Genomic DNA, 20,587 nt, shown 5'->3' on the forward strand with positions numbered 1-20,587 from the left:
TTGCTGGGATCCTATGACCCCAGCTGACTTCCTGCCCTTTGGGTGGGGGGCTGGACTTGATGATCTTCTGAGGCCCCTTCCAGCCCCAATGTCTATGAAATCTATTAAATTATAAGCTTCCTGTGTTGTCTACGTTGCTAGTTGTGTCCTGGACAAAACTAAGATTAATGTTGCCACATGACAAACAAGTCTGGCAATATCTTACAACTAATCTATGAATAAGGGGTTACACTAGTCCTTCTGACTCTCATGCCTTAACTCCTTGATGTAGTATCATGCTACTGGTATAGCAAAAGATGTTTAGAACTGGGAGCTTCTGCATCTTGTATTCCTTTCATGTGGCAGGCTCTCCTACAGCCTTTTTTTGCTTGAAATACCTGAGCTGCCTGCCCCCTCTTAACTAACAGAGCAGAAAAAACAACAATTATGCATGCATACTAACCCCCTCTCCCTCTTATATTTGCCAATGACAGTGTTTCAGTGTGGGTATTTAAAGATATTTGGGGAGGTTAGGAAGAAGTTAGATCAACTTAAAAATGGCCACCCAGTCTAAGGTAAGTCAGGATGGAGGAAGAGTAAGTTGCAGGGGGAGGGTTGGCGGGATTGGGGGACAAACAGGGTCTTGGGAGAAGGGGGAGAGGCAGGAACTGTGGGGAGACAAGTGGGGCAGGTGAGGTCCACAGGAGGAATCAGGGGGCAAGCAGAGTCTGGAGAGGGTTGGTGGCATCTGGGAGAGTTTGGTGGGATCATAGGGGTTTGCAGGGATGGTGCAGTTCTCTTCACCATAGCCCAGGATGGGAGGCTATTTTTAGCTCCCTGGCTCCCCCACCCCCAGATGAAAAAGACCCCACTATGACCCACTACCCAACATCCTGCCTGTTTCTTCCCACCTCACTGACACATTTCCTCAGCTCCCAGCACTGGCAAATGCTGATAAAACCAACAGTAGGAGTAGCTTGTGGGATAGGAGGTGTGGGGGGCTCAGAAAGGGATGCTGGCTGGTCTGCAGAAGGGGCTGTTTGTCTAGGGTGGGGGGAGAGGCTGGGGATGGGGCCAACAACTGCACGTTTCCAGCCCTGGGACTGCAGTGGGAACTGTACAGAAGTTCAGGACAATTAGGTCAGCCATTTTTAGACCAATCTAACTGTTCCAAACTTTCGTACAATTTGCATGTAGATGGACGTAACCAGGGATCTAATAAGTGTAAGTAGAAGGTCTGCACCCATGTGAACTAAGATTAGGTGGCCATTTTTAATTATATGTAACCTCCCCCTAATTCCCCTGAATGTCTGCGTGCACCCTGTATGCCATAGCAGTCCCTCCCCCTCCCCTGCCCCCCAATATATTCCTTCTTTCCTCACACATATAGTTGCAACATTTCCTTCTTGTTGAAGAGTCTTCTGGAAATGACAGTGAAATGCTTTGCTAATAGGAGGCTGCAGCTGGGAAATATTGTTTGCTACAACTGAAGACTCACAAAGGATGTGTTTTACTAGAAGTTTTTTTTCTGGTTTTGCAGACCATATGGCAACATAAAGGCCATAGTGCAGAAGATATTTCAAAAGAATAACATTAACCTTGTTTGGAACATTAAGCAAGGTGGTTAATGTCATCTTTATTGCTCTATATATTATGGTCAAAGCTGTCAAACTCCTATGATGCAGGTTAGGTGCCTAAATAAATGACATCATTTTCAGAGACACCCACTTCTCCCAGATTAGCCTGTTAGGTACCCGTGTTTGAAAATGCTGGTCCATATTTCCAAAAATGACAGGCTAAGCAAAAATATATTGCTTCCTAAATCTTAATTTTTTAATGTTCCATTTAGATTTTGAGACATTTGAGGAACATTTGATCTTAGACTAATGTTCAATGTAGTCATTGCTTCATTTGTTTGTTTATGCCTTAAAGCATTAAATCAAGTGCTCAGCATAGCTCAGAAATGTTCCTATAATTTCTATTCAGTTTTATGGACTTGTTACCTCTTTGTCATGTATGCATAGGTTGCAGTGTTCCAGAATATTGCATAGTATATATCTTAGGGATTTATTACCTTTGATCCCGTTACTATGCTTTAGTTATCGATACCATCAGTGTTGTTATTCATTAAAGAATACCAAGCATGTTCCAGATGTATGCAATTACTTCTTGCTTCTCATCCCAACTTGTTTAACATGATGGATCCCAACCTGCTCTCTACTTTCACCATCTTGGCATGTTCTCCACTTGCACCATCTTGATTAATGATTCAAGCAACAGGATATCTTCTCTAAGTGCTCAACGTATAACGATTCTGTATACAGAATTCTCATGAAGATTCTATGCACAGAGGCCACAGAATCATGCCCAGAGGCAATAATGAGACTATTAATTAAGCTACTATGTCATTTGTTCATTCTGACAACTGAGTTTTCTTTATGTGCCAAACCCCCTTCTTTTCTATTCATCCACTGGCAAAATAAAGCAATAACATTTAGCTTAATATCGGTGCTTCCTTTTCAAACATTTTTTTTCCCATTTTTCTTACATCGTGAGACTATTAAGAGATTCAGAGCAAGTTAACTGATCTTCACTGGAAGTGGAACAAAAGCATCCTGCTTGGTACATCCCCTTTGAATGTCAAATGGATTATATGCATGATTTTCATAGATGTTGCACCTAAGACCTTCACCTACACTCCCAGAACTTTTGTGGTGCCTGGTATAAAGACTGATGCAGCAAAGTACATAAGCAGATCTTTCAATACATGTTTCAATGCACTTGCGTTCATGTACTTTGGTGAAACTTATAAACACACTCATATACTTTCTGTCAATCAGGTTCAAAACCAGTAACTGGACTTAATTTTGTAGTTTTTATAATCCATAGCCTAAATGCATATATATATATAACTCCATTTAAAAAAAATCCACCCTCCTAGTTTTGTACATCTTTTAAAATCTTCCCATTATATAAATAAAAATAAAAGGGTCCCCTTAGGCTGTTAGAGCTCAAAAAATTACAATACTATTATAATGACTGTTCTTACCAGTTGTTGTCCTTGTACTCCCCATGCTGCATACTGCAAAACTGAATCCTCAACTTCCGGAGGGTTTAACTCCCAAACTTCCCTTGAAAAAATGTAAACATTTTTACTTGAACATATTAACATTACCAGCTTTTCTGGATGTCAGCAATGAATCATGTGTTGAAAAAACCAAATGGCTTACCTTGTATGTATGTTATAAATCACATATGAAGCTGTATACGAATAATGAAAAACCTGTAACAAGAAAGAAATACTGAATTTAAGTGAGTATAATGTACTGCTGACATCACAATCATCTAACACAACCATGCATTGCTTCAATGTTGCCTCAAGTAAAGCGTAGGTCCATATGAATAATAATAGATAGATTTCAAGCACCGTTTGAATACAGCATGAAGGACATGAATAGCAAACAAGTTTAGTCCAATGTAATACATGTAACAGATCATTGGTTAATCTAATTAATTCATCACTAAAAAATTTCATGGAAAACGGATACCAAAAAAAATTCTCTCATTTGAAGGATAGAAATTACTAGGAAAAAAATATTCTTCTCTTGAATATTTATACCAGGATATGGCCAAAATGAAGGTTCATAGAACTGACTGTCCCACCTTTAACTAATAGTACTAGGCATAGATGTGGTGGCAAGTGACAACTAGCAGAGTGCCCCACCAAAAAATCTGAAACCTGGCCACTGTTCAAGGAAACGGTCATATCCCCATTGGCTTCACTGCTATTACAAAAATGGCAATTTCAATGAGCACTTTAATGTTTCTCCCCTGAGGAAAGCCTGCTAGATGCATCTATCCCAGGCTTTAAGAACCACTTCCAGCCCCATGGCAGACCTCTGGGAAAGCCCCGCACGGTTCCTTTGGAAACCCAACTTCGATTCAGCAAACACTTATTGAACTTGAAATATTTTAAGTAAAACATGCTGGCCTTAATGAACTGTTGGTAAAGTTTGCTTTCTCAGAACATTTCTGACCTGCTTTTATCTAACAGCACCTGTTATTTTGGGGATTGGAGATAAAGGAGAATGTTATTTTGGACCTTTTACTGCCCTCCTTACTCAGGAATAACTGCTGCTGAAGTCAACTGAAATCAGAGGGACTTCAGATTAGGTAAAAAAGCACAGATCAGGCCTTAGGTATATGAAATACAAAGACCCATTTTGTAGAAGAATATACGAGACCGCAAAAATGTTGATATGAGAAAAGCTGGAGGGATAAATCCTTTTTTAGCCTAAGCACAAAGTTGCACACCTTCTGTCAAGTTTATGACTCCTTTTTTTTCAGAAAACTCTTGACCACAACCATTTTATTGGCTTATGAATGGGGTTGAATTTTTTCACCTAGTTCCCTTCCATGCTTGTGTGTTTGAGATTACAAAAATAGCATTCATTTTATTGCATGATTGACTTGACCATAATGAATTTACAATTCTCTCACACTCCTAGAATATATATTGTGATCAGGGATGATTGTGATAAGGAAATTCTTCTTTTTATGTCAGCTACTGTAAAAACAATTGGTAGATGACACGTACCACATTCACAGTGATGCCAGATGTACAGTTATCTCTGGCATTCAGATGCTTTATTTCTAGACAGCATCAGGCAATAGACAGATGTTTCTATAAATTGGTAATTTCAATGTACAGTATTTGTTGTCAACTCTTTAGCTTGCTGCATCAGGCAACAGACAGACATTTCTATAAAGTTATAATTTCAATGTATAGTATTCCTTGTAAACCCTTGCATTATCTCTACAAAGCAGTCTTCAAGACCTTTTTTCAAAAGGAAGAGACAAAAAGAGGATGGATCATATGCCTTGGAGTTAATTTAAAAGTATTCTTAAGATCCTTAATGTTGGCAAAAATCATAGACACAAGGGAGTTTACAGAAGCTGGTCTGCTGGACATTATCCAGTTGGAAACAAACACAGACACACACACACAGAGACAGAATAAACTGAAATATTCTTCTAAATCACTGTTAGTTGATACTGCAACAAGGCAACCAGAGCCTGTGAAACTAGCTGCTGTGGCTGAATTTCTCTTTTGTGGATTGACATTTTGGATGTCGTTTCAGTTTTGGATTGAAATTTGTTCCAGACTCCAAGTCTACGAAGCTTAACTTTGAAGGCGCTATTTCAATTAGAAGCTTTGCACAAGCACTAATAATTATACCCAGAAATGATGTAACCAAGCTATATTATAGCTTTTGATATAGTGCTTGATCATGCAAGGTGCCAGACGCTTCTAAGAAGTGCTAAGTGTTACAGAAGGACAGCTGATTCACAATTACATTGTTAATACTTTTTTTCAAGAATCCAAGAATATAGGCAAGTAGGGCTGGAAGGGACCTCATGAGGTCATCTAGTCCAGCCCCCTGCTTAAAGCAGGATCATCCCAGACTAAACCATGCCAGCCAAGTATCTGTCCAACCTGCTCTTTACAATTTCCAGGGATGGAGATTTCCCAACCTCTCTCTTGTAATGCTTGATTATCTTCAGTCAGAAAATTTCTTCTAATCTCCAGCCTATATTTCCTTTACTGCAGTTTGAGGTCATTGCTCGTAGTCTTGCCCTTACAACAACAGAGAAAAATCTCTCTCTGTCCTCTATGCAATCACCCTTCAGGTATTCGAAGACTGTGATAAAATCCCCCCTCAGTATATGTATTGAGAGATGCCATGTAATCTATTTTGCCATTGAATTCAGTAAAGCGGTGGGAAGAACAAACATGGAAGAAACACATCTGCTACCCCAGTTACCTTAAACACTGGAAATACAATAGGACAGGCTGTAAGCTAAAAATAACTCATTGCCTGTTGTAAATCTCATTTTGCCAGAGGTGCTGGTTGCTAGATCACAGGGCTATAAACAGTTAAAATCTCTTCAGTCCTGTGGAGAAGGGCGAGTAGCTAGGAGCTACCCAGAGGGGCACTTGTCATCAGCTGGCAGTCTAAAGAGACATGCCAGCACACATACAGGCAGACATAGTTTCATAGTTGGCAGGGTTGGAAGAGACCTGAACAGATCATCAAGTCTGACCCCACGCCATGGCAGGAAAGATTACTGGGGTCAAACGACCCTGGCAAGGTGTACATCTAACCGCCTTTTAAAGGCCCCCAGGGTAGGTGTGAGTACCACTTCCCTTGGAAGTTGGTTCCAGATCCTAGGCGCCCTGACAGTGAAGTAGCGCTTCCTGATGTCTAGCCTGACCCTACTCTCCCTCAACTTATGGCCATTATTCCTTGTTACTCCCAGTAGTGCTTGGGGGAACAGGGACTCTCCCATTGTCTGCTGGTTTCCCATGGCCAGTTTATAGACGACCACCAGATCTCCTCTCAGTGTTCTCTTGTGGAGGCTGAACAGCTTCATGTCCCATAGTCTCCGCTTGTAGGGCCTGCCCTGCTGCCCCCTGATCATGTGAGTGGCCCTCCTCTGGACCCTCTCCATGTTGTCCACGTCCCTCTTGAAGTGTGGCACCCAGAACTGGACGCAGTACTCCAGCTGCGGCCTGACCAGTGCCGCATAGAGGGGGAGGATCACCTCCCTGGACCTGCTCCTGATGCATCTGTGGATGCATGACAAGGTGCGGTTAGCCTTCCTGACTGCATCCCCACATTGGCAGTCCATATTCATCTTGGAGTTTATAATGACTCCAAGACCCTTTTCTGCCTCTGTGCTGATGAGAAGGGAGTTCCCCAGCCTGTAGGTCTTCTGCTGGTTCTTCCTCCCCAGGTGCAATACCCTGCACTTCTCAGTATTGAATCCTATCTTATTCTCATCTGTCCACCCCTGTAACCTGTCCAGATCCAATTGCAGCCTGTCTCTCCCTTCTAGCATGGCCACCTTTCCCCACATCTTAGTGTCATCTGCGAATTTGAACAAAGTGTTTTTTACCCCTTCGTCCAAGTCGCTGATGAAGATGTTGAATGGTGAGGGCCTGAGGACTGAGCCCTGGGGGACCCCACTGCCCACATCCCTCCAGGTCAAAAATGACCCATCCACCACCACTCTCTGGGTGCAGCCCTCCAGCTAATTGGCGACCCGACTGTGTAGGCAGCAACACCACAATCTCCTATTTTTTAATTGAGAATGGGGTGACAGACAGTGTTGAAGGCCTGTCCAAAGTCCAGAAAGACTACGTCTACCGTGACACCTGAATCCATGGATTTTGTGACCCGGTTGTAGAAGCCAACCAGGTTGGTCTGACAGGACCTGCCTCAAATGAACCCATGTGTTGGTTGCCCCTAAGCATACACTTCCCTGCTTGCCCCTTGCAGATATGCACCTGGATAATTTTCTCAAAGAGCTTCCCCAGGACTGAGGTAAGAGTAACAGGCCTATAATTTCCTGGGTCCTCCTTCCTCCCTTTTTTGAAAATGGGGACCACACTGGCACTTTTCCAGTCTTCTGGCACCTCACCAGAGCACCACGAATGCTTGTAAAGCAGTGCCAGGGGTCCTGCAATGACCTCTGCTAATTCCCTCATCACTCTGGGGTGGAGATCATCAAGACCTGCTGATTTGAACATGTCCAGTCCCACCAGAAGTTCCCTGACAAGGTCCTCTCTGACCCTGGGCCTGGCTGTGTCTCCTTTGGGACCATCAGGGATCCTGGTGGGGGGGATGACCTGGTCCCTGCTCAGAAAAATAGAGGCAAAGAAATTGTTAAATAGGTTAGCTTTGTCATCTGGTGCAACCACCAGATTTCCTAGCATGTCCTGTAGAGGCCCCACGTTACCCAGAACCTTCTTTTTACCCACTATGTATTTAAAAATGACTTCTTGTTATCCTTGATCCAGGTTGCTAGTCCCAGTTCCATCTCTGCCTTGGTCTTCCTAACAGCTCCCTTACAATCCCAAGCAACAGAGGTATAGTCCTCCCTGGTGATGACCCCTCCCTTCCATTGGGTGTACACCTCCTTTTTAGCTTTGAGATGTTCCTGGATGCTTTTGGTGAGCCATGGGGGCTTTTGAGCACTCTTGCGCCCTTTGATCCATGTTGGGATTACCACCCTTTGGGCTTGGAGGATCATCTCCTTCAGGAACGACCACTCTTCTTGGACCCCCAACTTCCCACCCCTCTGGGACCTCAGTGTCTCCTTATCTCAATGAAATTCACCCTCCTGAAGTCCAGGGCTGCTGTCTTGCTGAGATGCCTGAAATGCCTGAAGAAACTGGGTGCTCCCCTGCCTAGGAAACACTAAACCTTAGAAAAAGCAGTCAGGCATGTGCATAGGTTAGCTTATTAGTTTGAATAAGATATTGGCAATCTACAGCCTGGATTTGGCTCATGGAAAACTGGATCCAGCTCACAGATGTGGAGCTTCAGGAGCATTCAGCGATGGGGAGCTTTGGCTGTGGATGCTCTCCCCATGCCACTGCAGACAAGTGGCAGCAGCAGCTGGGTCTTAGCATCCAGCCACCCACCTGCCTCTAACTCAGAGTGATTCATTCTGGTCCAACGCTAGAAAAGATTGCCTGCCCCTCTTCAAAGTTATTTATATTTCCTGAGCCAGCAAAGCCAGAGCAACCATTAAAAGTCCCTTCAATAATGACTCCAAGATCCTGTTCCACCTCTGTGCTTTCAAGAAGGGATCTGTATGTATGCTGTGGATTCCTTCTCCCAAGGTGCAGCACCCTTCATTTGTCTATGTTGAGCCCCATCCTATTTTCAAGTGCCCACTTTTGTAGTCTGTCTAAATCTATTAGCAGCCTCTGTCTCCCTTCAAGTGTGCCCACCTCGCCCCACATCTTAGTGTCATCAGCAAACTTGGACAGCATCCTTTCCACCCCCTCATCCAAGTCGCTGATGAAGATGTTAAACAGTGCGGCCTGAGGACCGAGTCCTGGGGTACCCCACTGCTCACAACTCACCAGGTTGAATACAATCTGTCCACCACTACTCTCTGGGTGCACCCCATCATCCAATTTTTTACCCAACCAATGGTGTAGGCATCAGTGCCACAGTCACTTAATTTATTGATGAGGATGGGGTGAGAGACAGTGTCAATGGCCTTCTTAAAGTCTAGAAAGATTTAGTAAGAGCCATGATCAAGTCAGTTGACAGCAGACACATACAGATATTCAGTATCTTCTTGGAGTGTCACTGCTCTCCCAAAAGAAACCATGAGTTTACAGACATTAAGGGTTTTTCTCCCAGAACAAAAATGGCCACTCCAGGGAGAAAAAAAAAACAACCCAAAACAACCAGGGTTAAATTGCTCTTGGGATAGTTTCTCCTGGGAAAGCAAACTCCTGTACACATTTTCTTCTGATGTGCATAGTCCTCCAGCATCCCTGGGTGATTTGCGCTATCTCTCCCTCCTCTCCTGCAGGAACAGAGCATGTCACCTTCACAACCCCACACTCTGCTCCAGGGAGAGACAGGCTGACTCTGAGTAATCTGGTTCACCCAATCAGCACTGTCCTGTGCATTGCTGCCACCTGTCTCAAGACAGACTGAGGGAGCTTGCTGAGTACACTGAGATGTGTGTACAGGGGCCCCTAGCTGTGCAGCAAGCTTTCTGCTCTTCAGGAGCTCATCATTTGAATGTCTTTTCAGGCATCTCTGGGTAAATTTTTCTACCAGGAAAACAAACCCAGAAGAATATTTCAAGTTTATTTGAATGTATGTATGCATCCAGGGAGATATCCATGAGGACATATTGAAAAGGTAGGCTCACTACTCTGGCATACTAATGCAGTAAAACTCAGAGTATACAGAAGAACAAAAGAAACCCTCTGGAAGTCGAGGATTCAGTTTTGTGATCTGCAAATATCAAGTGATCTGCAAATATCATGTGGGTCACAGCAAGTGTTTGGTAAACACTAAAACAAGTCAAACAAAGAAGACCTTTTGAAGAACATTCATCTGGATAACTAGATCCTCCTTCTTATTTCTTAGTGCCACAAGCCTTTCCCAGTGAGCACCTATGTCAATTTTGATGCACCATTTCAAGAAAAGCAGCTCAATTTACTGTATAGCACAATCAAGAAAAAGAAGAATTTGGCCACAGAGAAGCAAGTCTTTTTTTTAAATACAGATACAAGATATAATAACAAGAGAACAGCCAACTACTGCATAATACAACTACAAGTGTATTTGTTTAGGTTTAATTTTCTCATTGGTAAAGACACAGGGTTTGTTTTGTTACAAAAGATATTGAAAGGTTGAAAGAATAGAAAGGAATGACAAGTGAGGACTTACAATGAGGTTATAGGGAAAGAAAAATGGTGTTACATAATGAAATTTGAGCAAAGGATCCTTATCTGAAAAACGAGAATGTAAAGATTCTATAAAACATGAACTGCAAAAACAAGAAGAGAAATCAGTGAAACTCTGTGTAGCCACAGAATACTGATCGCCCACAGATCTGCCTCTCTCTGTCTCCTGTCCAAATTAAAATCTCAGCCTGTCTTTCTTAAGTCCTCTCAGGGATCTGTAACCGTCAGCTCAAGCTTAATCTGGAGCTCTTAATCTCTCCCCCAACCTCTCCTCCACCTTCTTTCTTGACCATTTTGGACAACATCACTATCCTGTCTGTCACTCAGGCATGTAGCAGAGATGTCCCCTTCAACTTGAACCTTTTTCCAGGCCCTTGCATTGAGTTTTGAAAAAATGAATATCCTCATGGAAAGCTATACAAAACTCAAAATCTCTTTCTCTTCTACCACACACATTAAAGCCTCAAGGTTAAGGATATTTATAGGGCTTTAGTGATGGAAAAATCCAGAAAGATCATTTGGTGTAGTAAAACCCTTAAGCTTTTCACAACTCTATCCCTTCTTTATCCCCCATTTCTTGCTGTATAATCCTTACTTGCCTCCAGCAGTTATACCAGCTTGGAATAAATTGTTTCCATATTACTGCAAAAATATCTTTGTTCTTACTGCAGTCCAGCCTATGATATCCAAAACAGCAGCTCTACTATGCTCTCAAAGGCCTTTACCCTCAACATTTCTCAAGTACTACTTCCATTTTGATGACTACAAGAAATTAGGCTGCTAGCTGCTAAGCTGTGCAGTTGACTTCATTTATTCAAATTAATTTATTAACATTCTGCTGACCTGAGGTCATGTGGACCCATTATGTTTTTCAATACCTATCTGCATAACCACATAGTCTTCATATTGCTGTCCGCAGCCCCAAGCCTCTTTCTACACTTCTTTTCTTTCCATTGTTACACTCATATTTTAGTTTCAAATTTGATGGTAATAAGATTCTCAGGGCCCAAGGGCAAATCTTTGCACAGCCTGTAGTGCAAAAAAGGCTTCATTCTTTGCCCTTTCCACCACCTTTTTTATTATTAAGAATGTCTGCTTGGAAATAGCATTTGCAGGTTGCAGTTCTTCCGGTTCGGCCACCTCTACCCACATTGAAAAATACCCTCCCAAAATTAGACCTATGGAAAACAAGCTTTCTATTAGCTACCACGGTATGTAGATAGGACAAAAATCAATAAGTGCTAACCTTCTCCATCAAAAACATAAACTTTTTTGAAGAAGTGATAAAATTCTTTAAGAAAAAATTTTCTTCATCAAAAACATAGATGATATGGGGAAATAACGATCCTATAAATTCCATGCAAGACATTTATGTATATTTGTAAATATAGAAATGAATGAGTAAATTATAAACTGAGGTATGGTGAAGCAAGAAACGTTGAGGCAATAAGTCATTTTGCTAGGTTTAACACAAATTACTATTACATACAGTGAGATGGCCCCTATATATCTAATTCCTTTAAATTTAATTCCCTCTCCTTTTTGTAATCATAAAATCTCTATCTAAATATTTGTGAGGCTTCTTTTGAAAGTGCCAGAGACTTCACAATGATCTCTACTGTTGAAAGACACTGACGTTACAGAAGGTTACCAACAAGGGAATCTTGGCATTTTCCTTAAATTTTTTCACTAGTTTAATTTTTTAAAAAGAACACTACTTAATATAAGAAAGAAACCTGGTGACTTGTGCTGGCTGATAGTCAGACATTTGGAGAAAATCTAAAATCAAAATACAGGCAGTCCTCAGACTTACAACTGGTTCCTGAAAACAATCTTAAATTGAAACGTTGCAACTCAGAATCCATTTTCCCATAGGAACAATGTTATAATTGGGGAATTGGTTCCTTTATGACAGTTGACACAGCTGTGACCAGCTGGTAAGTCTGTTGTGGTGGGGCGGAGGGAAGGGGAGTGAAGGGACAGATCAATGCCTCCACAGCGAGGGAGGGATTGGGGCAGGGCTGGGACCAGCGCTGCCTAGGGAGGGGCTGGGGCAGCTCATGCTGCTGCACGCTGCCAGTCCAGGAGCTGCTCATGTGGCGGCTTGTCCAGCGGCTCTCGCCGTTGCTCCTGCCACTGGTCTGGGAGGGCATGGGGTGGGGGCATGTGCCCCAGGATAAACACGGGGTGGGCGGAGCCAGGGCTGTGCTCCAGGTGGAAGACAGAAAGCATTGGGAGTGGGGGCTATGCCCCCCCACCATTTGTGCAGCCAGTGTGGGGCTGGTGTGAGATGGAGCTGCTGCACTGCCTCCAGACAAACACCACACAGCAGCAGGAACCTCCCCGCACCTCCCAGATGACCAGGCTTCACCCCGGCTGAACAAGCGGTGGCAGAGCATGGGGGTGGGGGGCATGTGCCACCCGAAAACTCGCTGCAGGCCCCCCATAGATCCTGGTCTGCCGTCCACCCTGCCTTGATCCAGAGGCACATGCCCCACCCCAATGCCCTGCTGCTGCTTGTCCAGCCAGGGTGAAGCCGCTGCTCATCTGGGAGGCACAGGGAAGCCGGGCCAGCTCCTGCAACTGCATGCCGCTTATCCAGAGGCAGTGCAGTGGTTCAGTCTTGTGCCAGCCCACACCACATGGGCGAGCAGCAAGGGGTCATAGTCTCCACTCCCAGTGTCTTCTGGCCTGGAGCACAGCCTGGTGCAGCCCCAGCCCTGCCCACCCTGCGCAGACCTAGGGGCACATGACCCCTCCCCCATGCCCTCTCAGATTGGTGGTGGGAACAGTGGTGAGGGCCTCTGGACAAGCCACCACATGAGCAGCTCCTGGATTGGTGGCACGCAGTGGTACAAGCCACTCCACCCCCTCCCTGAACAGTGCTTGTCCCAGCCCCTGTCTCAGCCCAGCCCCAATCCCTCCCTTGGAGCAGGGGCCTTTATCTTCTCCCCCAATTCCCCTTCCCTCCCCTCCACCACAACAGACTTACCAGCTGGATGCAGCTGTGTCAACCATTGTAAAGGCAAGACTTGCATGGGAACCTTGAAATAGAGTGTCAATTTACAAATGTCATCAATGTCATTTGTCATAACTTGAAAAGTCATAAATTGAGGACTGCCTGTATTTGCAGGTGGTAGATTTTGACTTCCTATTGATGTCTTCCATGTTTTGGGGGTGTTGGTTGTAGCTGTGTTGGTTTAAGGACTTAAGTAGGCAAGGTTTTTTGGGTAACTGTGATATCTTTTATTAGACCAACTAAATTAGTCTCTTCGTCTGCCTGAATAATAAATAGATTCTCCTTCTGTCTGAATAACAGACTCTCCCTCTGCCTAAAGGCGGCTCTTTGTACCCGAAAACTTTCAAAAAGGAATTTTTCCAATGATTTTGTTGCCTAATAAAAGATATTACATTGATCCAAAGAACCTTGTCTGACTTTCTAATGACTCACTCAAATAATATCAGCTACATTCTGAAGATATTCCAATTGCTTTCTACGTCCTCAAAAAACCTGACACTGGCTTAACCAGTGTATTTAAGATTTTCTCCTGGCAAGGAAACCCACAGGTTGTATAGAAATGGTCCACTGGGTCCAATGTCAAGCTTCTCTTGCCCTGAGCCCAGGGAGAATGGTCAGGGATGTTGGAGTGTGTCCATATGCCTTGGTAATTCTCCCAGCAAAATAGCCCGATTGGTTGGCAAAAGCAATTGACATTAGTCAGAGATGATCTGCGGTTGGCCCACATTTTGTTCAGCATTCTGTTGGCTACTACACATACCTTTCAATCCAAAAGGTTTGAAAAACCCTCATAACCACCTTTGTCCTCTCTCTTTGGTCTGGTCCTACGCTTTGATCAAAAAACTCCAGATAATTTGGATATTTTATGTTTACAACTTCCATTGTGAAAGCTGTATTTCATCACAATCTTGATAAGATTGTGGACCTAAAAAGTATGATTTCCTTTTTCACCCATTTAGTAACTAATGGGTAACTAACTGGAAGATGAAATTAAATGTAGATAAATATAGAGTGATGGACACAGGAGAAAAATGACCCAAAGTATGCTTACACTGTCATAGGTGCCATAACAGCTGTTACCACACAGGAAAGTGATCTGGGATTCATTGTGGACAGTTTGCTAAAAACATCAGCTCAGCAGCCATCAAACAAGCAAACAAAATATTAAGAATTATTAATAAAGGAATTATAAACAAAACAGAAAGCATCATTATGCCCCTTTAGAAATTTATAGTGCATCCACACCTTGAATACTATTCCCAGTTTTGGTACCCGCACCTCAAGAAGGATACAGAAGAACTAGAGAAGGTGCAGAGAAGGTGCAACAAGAATGGCTAGTGGTGTGGAAAACCTTCCATATAAGAAGAGAATGAGGAGGCTAAGCCTATTTAGCAGGGCTGTGAGAAACAGCATTGTTCCCATTCAATGGAACAGTGTTTTGTTTCGAGTTTCGTTTCATTTTGAAACCACTGTTCCATTTCATTTTTTGAAACTGGTTGGTTGTTTTGACACTATTTTGATGTTTCTCCCATAGGTTATTATGGGGAAACCTAAAATGCAGCAGACAGGTAGATTGGGGGCTCCCCTACACCCTAGGAGGGCTCCTGGGGCTGTGCCTGAGTCCTCCCGGGGTTGTGAGCCCCCAATCTGCCTGCCAGATGAGAGAAGCCAGGTGCTTCTGCCTGGGACCAGTGCGGGGAAGATCACTGCTGCTGCCAGCCCCAGGTGGCAGCACCCGACTCCTCTCATCCTGCAGGCAGATCGGGGGCTCACCTGCATCCCCCAGGAAGACTGTGGGGGGTGTGCCTGAGTCCTCCCAGGGGTGTGGGCCCCCAATCTACCTGCCAGATGACAAACTGGCATTGGGCACAACCCCCACCCACTGCTGGGAAGGTTGGTGCTGCCTCTGGATCAAGGTGGCAGCACCTGGCCCCTGTCAGCCAGAAGGCAGATCAGGGTCACCCCCCCCGGGAGGACTCAAGCACAGCCCCTGCAGCCCTCCTGGGGGTGCTGGCAGGCCCATGATCTGCCTGCTGGTGATGATGCCTGGGCCCAGCGGGCTCTGAGCAGATCAGCTGGTGTGGGTACCGGGGTAGGGGAGTGCCCCCGCACCAGCTGATCTGCCCTGGGCCCCCACCTGGCTGGCTCCAGCAGTGGGCGGGGCAGATAATCTGGTGCAGGAATGCTACCCCACCCAGGGATTGGGGCAGTGGGTCTCCACACCACCTGATATGCTCCACCTGCTACCAGACCCAACCAGGTGGTGGCCTGGGGCAGATCAGTTGCTGTGGGGATGCTCCCACAGTACGGTTTCCACATGAGCTGATCTGCTCCAGCCCCATGTGGCAGCACTCAGCACCTGTCAGCTGGCAGGCAGATTGGGGGCCCACCAGCGCCCCTAGGAGGGCTGCACCAGAGTTCTCCTGGGGGGGGGGTGTGCCCCCAATCTGCCTTCTGGCTGACAAGAGCCAGGTGCTGCTGCCTGGGGCTAGCGGCAGTACTGATCTTTGTGGCACTGGGTGTGGGCTGTGTCCTGGCAGGTGGATTGGGGGCCTTCACCCCTTACACAGCCTCCAGAGTCCTTCCGGGAGTGGGGGAGAGTGCCTGCCAGAGGACAGGAGGCAGGTGTTGTCAACTGGGACCCATGCTGAAGCCAGTAAGCCTGGCTTCAAAACTTGAAATTTTTGGAAACTTTCAAAACATTTCAAGTTCCCTTGTTTCGCTTTGAAGTTGTTTCAAAGGTTTGTGTTTTGTTTTGATTTTGCTGTTTCGAGCTTGAAATGCATCGAAACAGGTGCAAAATGAAACACCAGGTGAAATTTTGCACAACCCTACCATTCAGTTTAGAAAAGAGATCCTTGAGGGTTTACTGAATACTAAAGATTATAAGGGTTTACAGAATACTAAATGGTGAAAAGAAAATAAATAGGACATTACTATTTACTATCTCTCGCAATACAAGAGCTAGAGGCCATAAAATGAAACTGGCAAGTAGTAAGTTTAAAACAATAAAAGAAAGGTATTTTTCACACAGTGAAACCCATTGGCACAAGATGTTGTGGAAGCTGACAATCTAACCAGATTCTAAAAGGTATCGGACAAATTCTTGGAGCCTGGGAGTTAGGGATACAGCCTTAGAATGAGAATATCCTAGACCGTCAATGCTGGAGGCTGAGTGAGCGAGGAACAGTGGAAAAAACTCTAATTCTCCCTTTCAGCATCCCCTCTTTGCCACTGCTTGACACAAGACACATGGTAGGGTGGATGCAGGGTCTGATGCAGTAAAGGGCAGTTCTTATGTTATGTCCTTGTGTCCTGAAAATAGCTCACTGGGGAGGAGAGAGGGGAAGAGCAACTGGGCTTTGCCAGCTCCAAGCTGCCCCATAAATACATACATGTGTTTGGAAGATCTGGTTAACCCTTTCCTGGGTTGGGTTAACCCTTTCTTGATCTAAGTTACTGCACCAACTTAGATTGTGTACACCATCTTTTTGCCGAATTAGAAGACCTGAACACCTGCATGATAAGGCATTTAGACCGACCTAAACCTGGTTAGGTTGAATTAAATGTAATGCCTGTATGTACCTAATTGGCTGCATTAGTAGGAGTATTGCCAGGAGATGAAGGGGAGTGATTCTTCCCCTCTATTCAGCACTCGTGAGACCACAGTTGGAGTCCTGTGTCCCATTTTAGGCCCCCCACTACAGAAAGGATGTGGACAAATTGGAGAGTCTAGCAGGGGGCAACAAAAATGGTTAGGGGCTGGGGGACATGACTTATTAGGACAAGCTGAGGGGACTGAACTTATTTAGTCTGCAAATGGGAAGACTGCGGTGGGATTTAATAGCAACCCTCAACTATCTGAATGGGGATTCCAAGGACGATGAAGCTAGACTCTACACAGGTAAGCAAAATATGGCCCGTTGACTGGATCCAGCCTGCCAGCTGACTGGATCCAGCCCACAGGCAGGCACCCACCAATTAACTGTATCCAGCCTAGCCAGTGGCTGCCCCTTCTGAGCTCCACATAGGGACAACCCCTGCCTGCTCCTGCCTGGGGCAGCAATGTGCTGTGTTTCCAGCCTTCCCTGCCAGAGGGCCCCAGCCGTGATCAGTGGGCAGAGCTTCTGGCCAGGGCTGCTGCTGCTGCAGCCTCCCTGGGAACTGCTGGGCTCCTTCAGCCTTCAGCGACTCCTCCTCCTGTCTCTCCTGCAGTGCTCTGGGCAGCAGGTAGAGAGGGGAAGGTGAGGCATTGAGGGGAGTGGGGTGGGGGTGGGCTCTGCCTGCAGCTTGCTCTGGTTCTGCTCATGCATAGCTGGGCAGGGAGTGCATGGATGGAGGGCGGGGGCATGAAGGAGCTTGGCTGCTTGCAAAGCCCTGCCGGGCAGGACATGGGACAAAGACCAAGAAAGCAGCACTGCCCTCTCAGGTCCACTCACTCCCCTCTCCTAGGGGCTTCTCTTGCTGCTCACTGGCGGCAGCTGCTTTCCTGCTCCTTTGCAGTCTGCTGCCAGCCAGATAGGCGGTGCTGATTTTCCCTCTCTCTGCTTGTAGAGGGGCTGTGCTCAGTCATGCCACAAAGAGTACGAGGGGGAGAAGCATGCAGACACCCAGCCCACCCACACCGAACCAAATACCCCACTTACACACCCAACACTCCCACCTGTCACCATAACCACACACACACACAACACTCTCCCACACACCAGAAGTAGTATTTCTGGAAAAGGGTAGGATCTTCCAGGGGCTGGAAGGTCAGGGGAGGGACTGCCATCCCAAGATGGCAACGAGAGGGTGGGCACCTGTCAAGGGGTGAAGCAACTCTTGCAGCTCTGGACAGCTCACCAAAACTCATTAATCAGCCCTCCAGCTGAAATAATTGCCCACCCTTGAGCTATACCGGGTGACCAGGTGATATCACTTGGACAAGGGGAAAGAGACCGACATTGTATACCACAACTTTTAAAAAGCCTTTGATCTGGTATCCCATGATCACTTCTTGGCTAAACTGACTAACTGCGGCCTTGATGTCACCACAATTGGCTGGCTGGGGAACTGCCTCCACAGTAGGACCCAGAGGGTGGTGGTCAATGGGAGCCAATCGTCTTGGTGCACTGTGACCACTGGGGTCCCACAAGGCTGTCCTAGGGCCTACATTGTTTAACATCTTTATCAATGATGTGGACATTGGTGTCAGAAGTGGACTAGCGAAGTTCACTGCTGACACCAAACTCTGGGGTAAAACAACCACACCTGAGGACAGGTGATCCAGGCAGATCTGGACAGACTCATGAAATGGGCAGATTAGAACCTGATGGTGTTCAACACCAAAAAATGCAAGGTTCTCCACCTTGGGAGGAAAAACCTTCATCATGCCTATAGGCTTCGTAGTGCTATGCTGGTTAGCACTACAGAAGAAAGGAACTTGGGGGTCATGGTTGACCACAAGATGAATATGAGCCTTCAGTGTGATGCTGCAGCTAGTAAAGTGAGCAAAATGCTGGCTTGCACCCATACATGCTTCTCAAGCAGATTCCGGGACATCATTCTCCTGCTGTACTCAGCCTTGGTGAGGCCGCAAATGGAGTATTTCATCCAGTTTTGGGCTTCACAATTCAAAAGGGATGTGGAGAAGCTTGAGAGGGTGCAGAGGAGAGTCACTCACATGATCGGAGGTCAGGAAAACAGACCTTATGATGACAGGCTGAGAGCAACGGGGCTATTCAGCCTGGAAAAGTGCAGGCTCAGGCGTAATCTGGTGGCCACCTATTAGTTTATTAGGGGTGCTCATCAGGATGTGGGGGAACGTCTGTTCACCAGAGCCCCCCAACTGATGACAAGATTGAATGGTCACAAACTCCACTGTGACCACTTCAGGCTGGACATAAGAAAGAATTATTTCCCTGTCCGAGCCCCCAAGGTTTGGAATAGACTGCCACCTACTTTGAATGCCTTCAAGACACATTTGGATCCTTATCTGATAATCCCTGCTGACTTCCTGCCTTGGGGCAGGGGGCTGGACTCGATGATCCTCCGGGGTCCCTTCCAGCCCAAACTTCTATGAAATTCTATGAAATATACTGTTCTCAGTGGTGGCAGATGACAGAACAAGAAGCAATGGTCTCCAGTTGTGGCAAGGGAAGTTCAGATTAGATATTAGGAAAAAACTCTCTCACCAAGTAAAGCACTGGAACAGGTTACCCAGAGAGGTTGTGGAGTCTCCATCGTTGGCGGTTTTGTAGACCCAGGTAGACAAAGCCTTGGCGGGGATAAGCTAGTTGGGGATGGTTCTGCTTTAGCAAGGGGTTGGACTAGATGACCTCCTGAGGTCCCTCCCAACCCTAATTTTCTATCATTCTATGATTCAAAGATAAACAGCACCCATCTGCTCTCTATAGTTTGCTTAATTTTTCTGCCACCATTCTTATGTGGGTAGCAGTTGTGGCTTCAGCAAGTAACAGTTATTGCATGGTATAGATTTGTTCTATACACTAGTTCTTCATAATCTTTCACTAGTTTGTAAAGTGAAGACAGGTTTTCATATCACAGTGTTCAACAGTGCTTAAAAAATTTCTCTGCATTTGTGTACTAAAAAATCAACCTAGAAAGCAAATATTATAAAGGAGGCAAAATGAAAAGGTGAAAAAGTAGCTTTAAGACAAATAGCTCTAGTCAGAACAGACTGAAATAACAATCTATTATTCAGCAAATAGTCAACAATGAAAAAAACACACCTATCAATCATGATCTGAACCTTCAAATGACATATTGTCCTGGTTTTTAGCAATGTCCTTTATTTTCTGTCTTTTAAGGTTTGTTTTAGGTTTGCTAGGGTTCCTAAAAATGAAATATTGCCATGGAACTCAATGCACAGTCCAACTCGATATCGGAAAACAAAGTACTATATATGCCCAGCAGCACATTTCTCAGCAAGAAAATCTTTGTACTAAAACATGACTAAGAGAACTCAAGCAGCTTTTCTTGGAAGGTGCTCACACCCTCAGCTCCCATAGGAAGCAATATGTGTTGAGAATACTCAGAATGTTCCAGGATTAGGTCCTTCAGGGAGACTCACTGCTTTTCATGGATTTCAGATCCATCATCTACAGAATAATGAATATATTATTTTAGACCTTATTTACTTTAAGAACCCATATGATGCTGGAAAATCATTGCATCATTTTGTTGAAGTGGTATAAATGGATTGTTTCATAGTTTGTAGGGTCGGAAGGGACCTGAGCAGATCATCAAGTCCAACCCCCCTGCCATGGCAGGAAAGAGTACTGGGGTCAAATGACCCC

General features: G+C 45.2%; 1 protein-coding gene across 1 annotated transcript in view; it reads right to left on the reverse strand.

The window, feature by feature from the left end:
• The window catches only part of DPP10 (dipeptidyl peptidase like 10), a 382,909-nt gene that overhangs the window by 112,262 nt on the left and 250,060 nt on the right, over window positions 1–20,587 (reverse strand). Inside the window, exons 5-6 of the mRNA XM_019554481.1 lie at window positions 3,210–3,262; window positions 3,029–3,110 (exon numbers count right to left, since the gene is read on the reverse strand). Coding sequence (XP_019410026.1) covers window positions 3,029–3,110; window positions 3,210–3,262 — 135 coding nt within the window. The remainder of the gene's footprint in view (window positions 1–3,028; window positions 3,111–3,209; window positions 3,263–20,587) is intronic.

This window comes from Crocodylus porosus, unplaced genomic scaffold (assembly GCF_001723895.1).
Source record: "Crocodylus porosus isolate Cpor-Errol unplaced genomic scaffold, CroPor_comp1, whole genome shotgun sequence".
Classification (NCBI taxonomy): Eukaryota; Metazoa; Chordata; order Crocodylia; family Crocodylidae; genus Crocodylus; species Crocodylus porosus.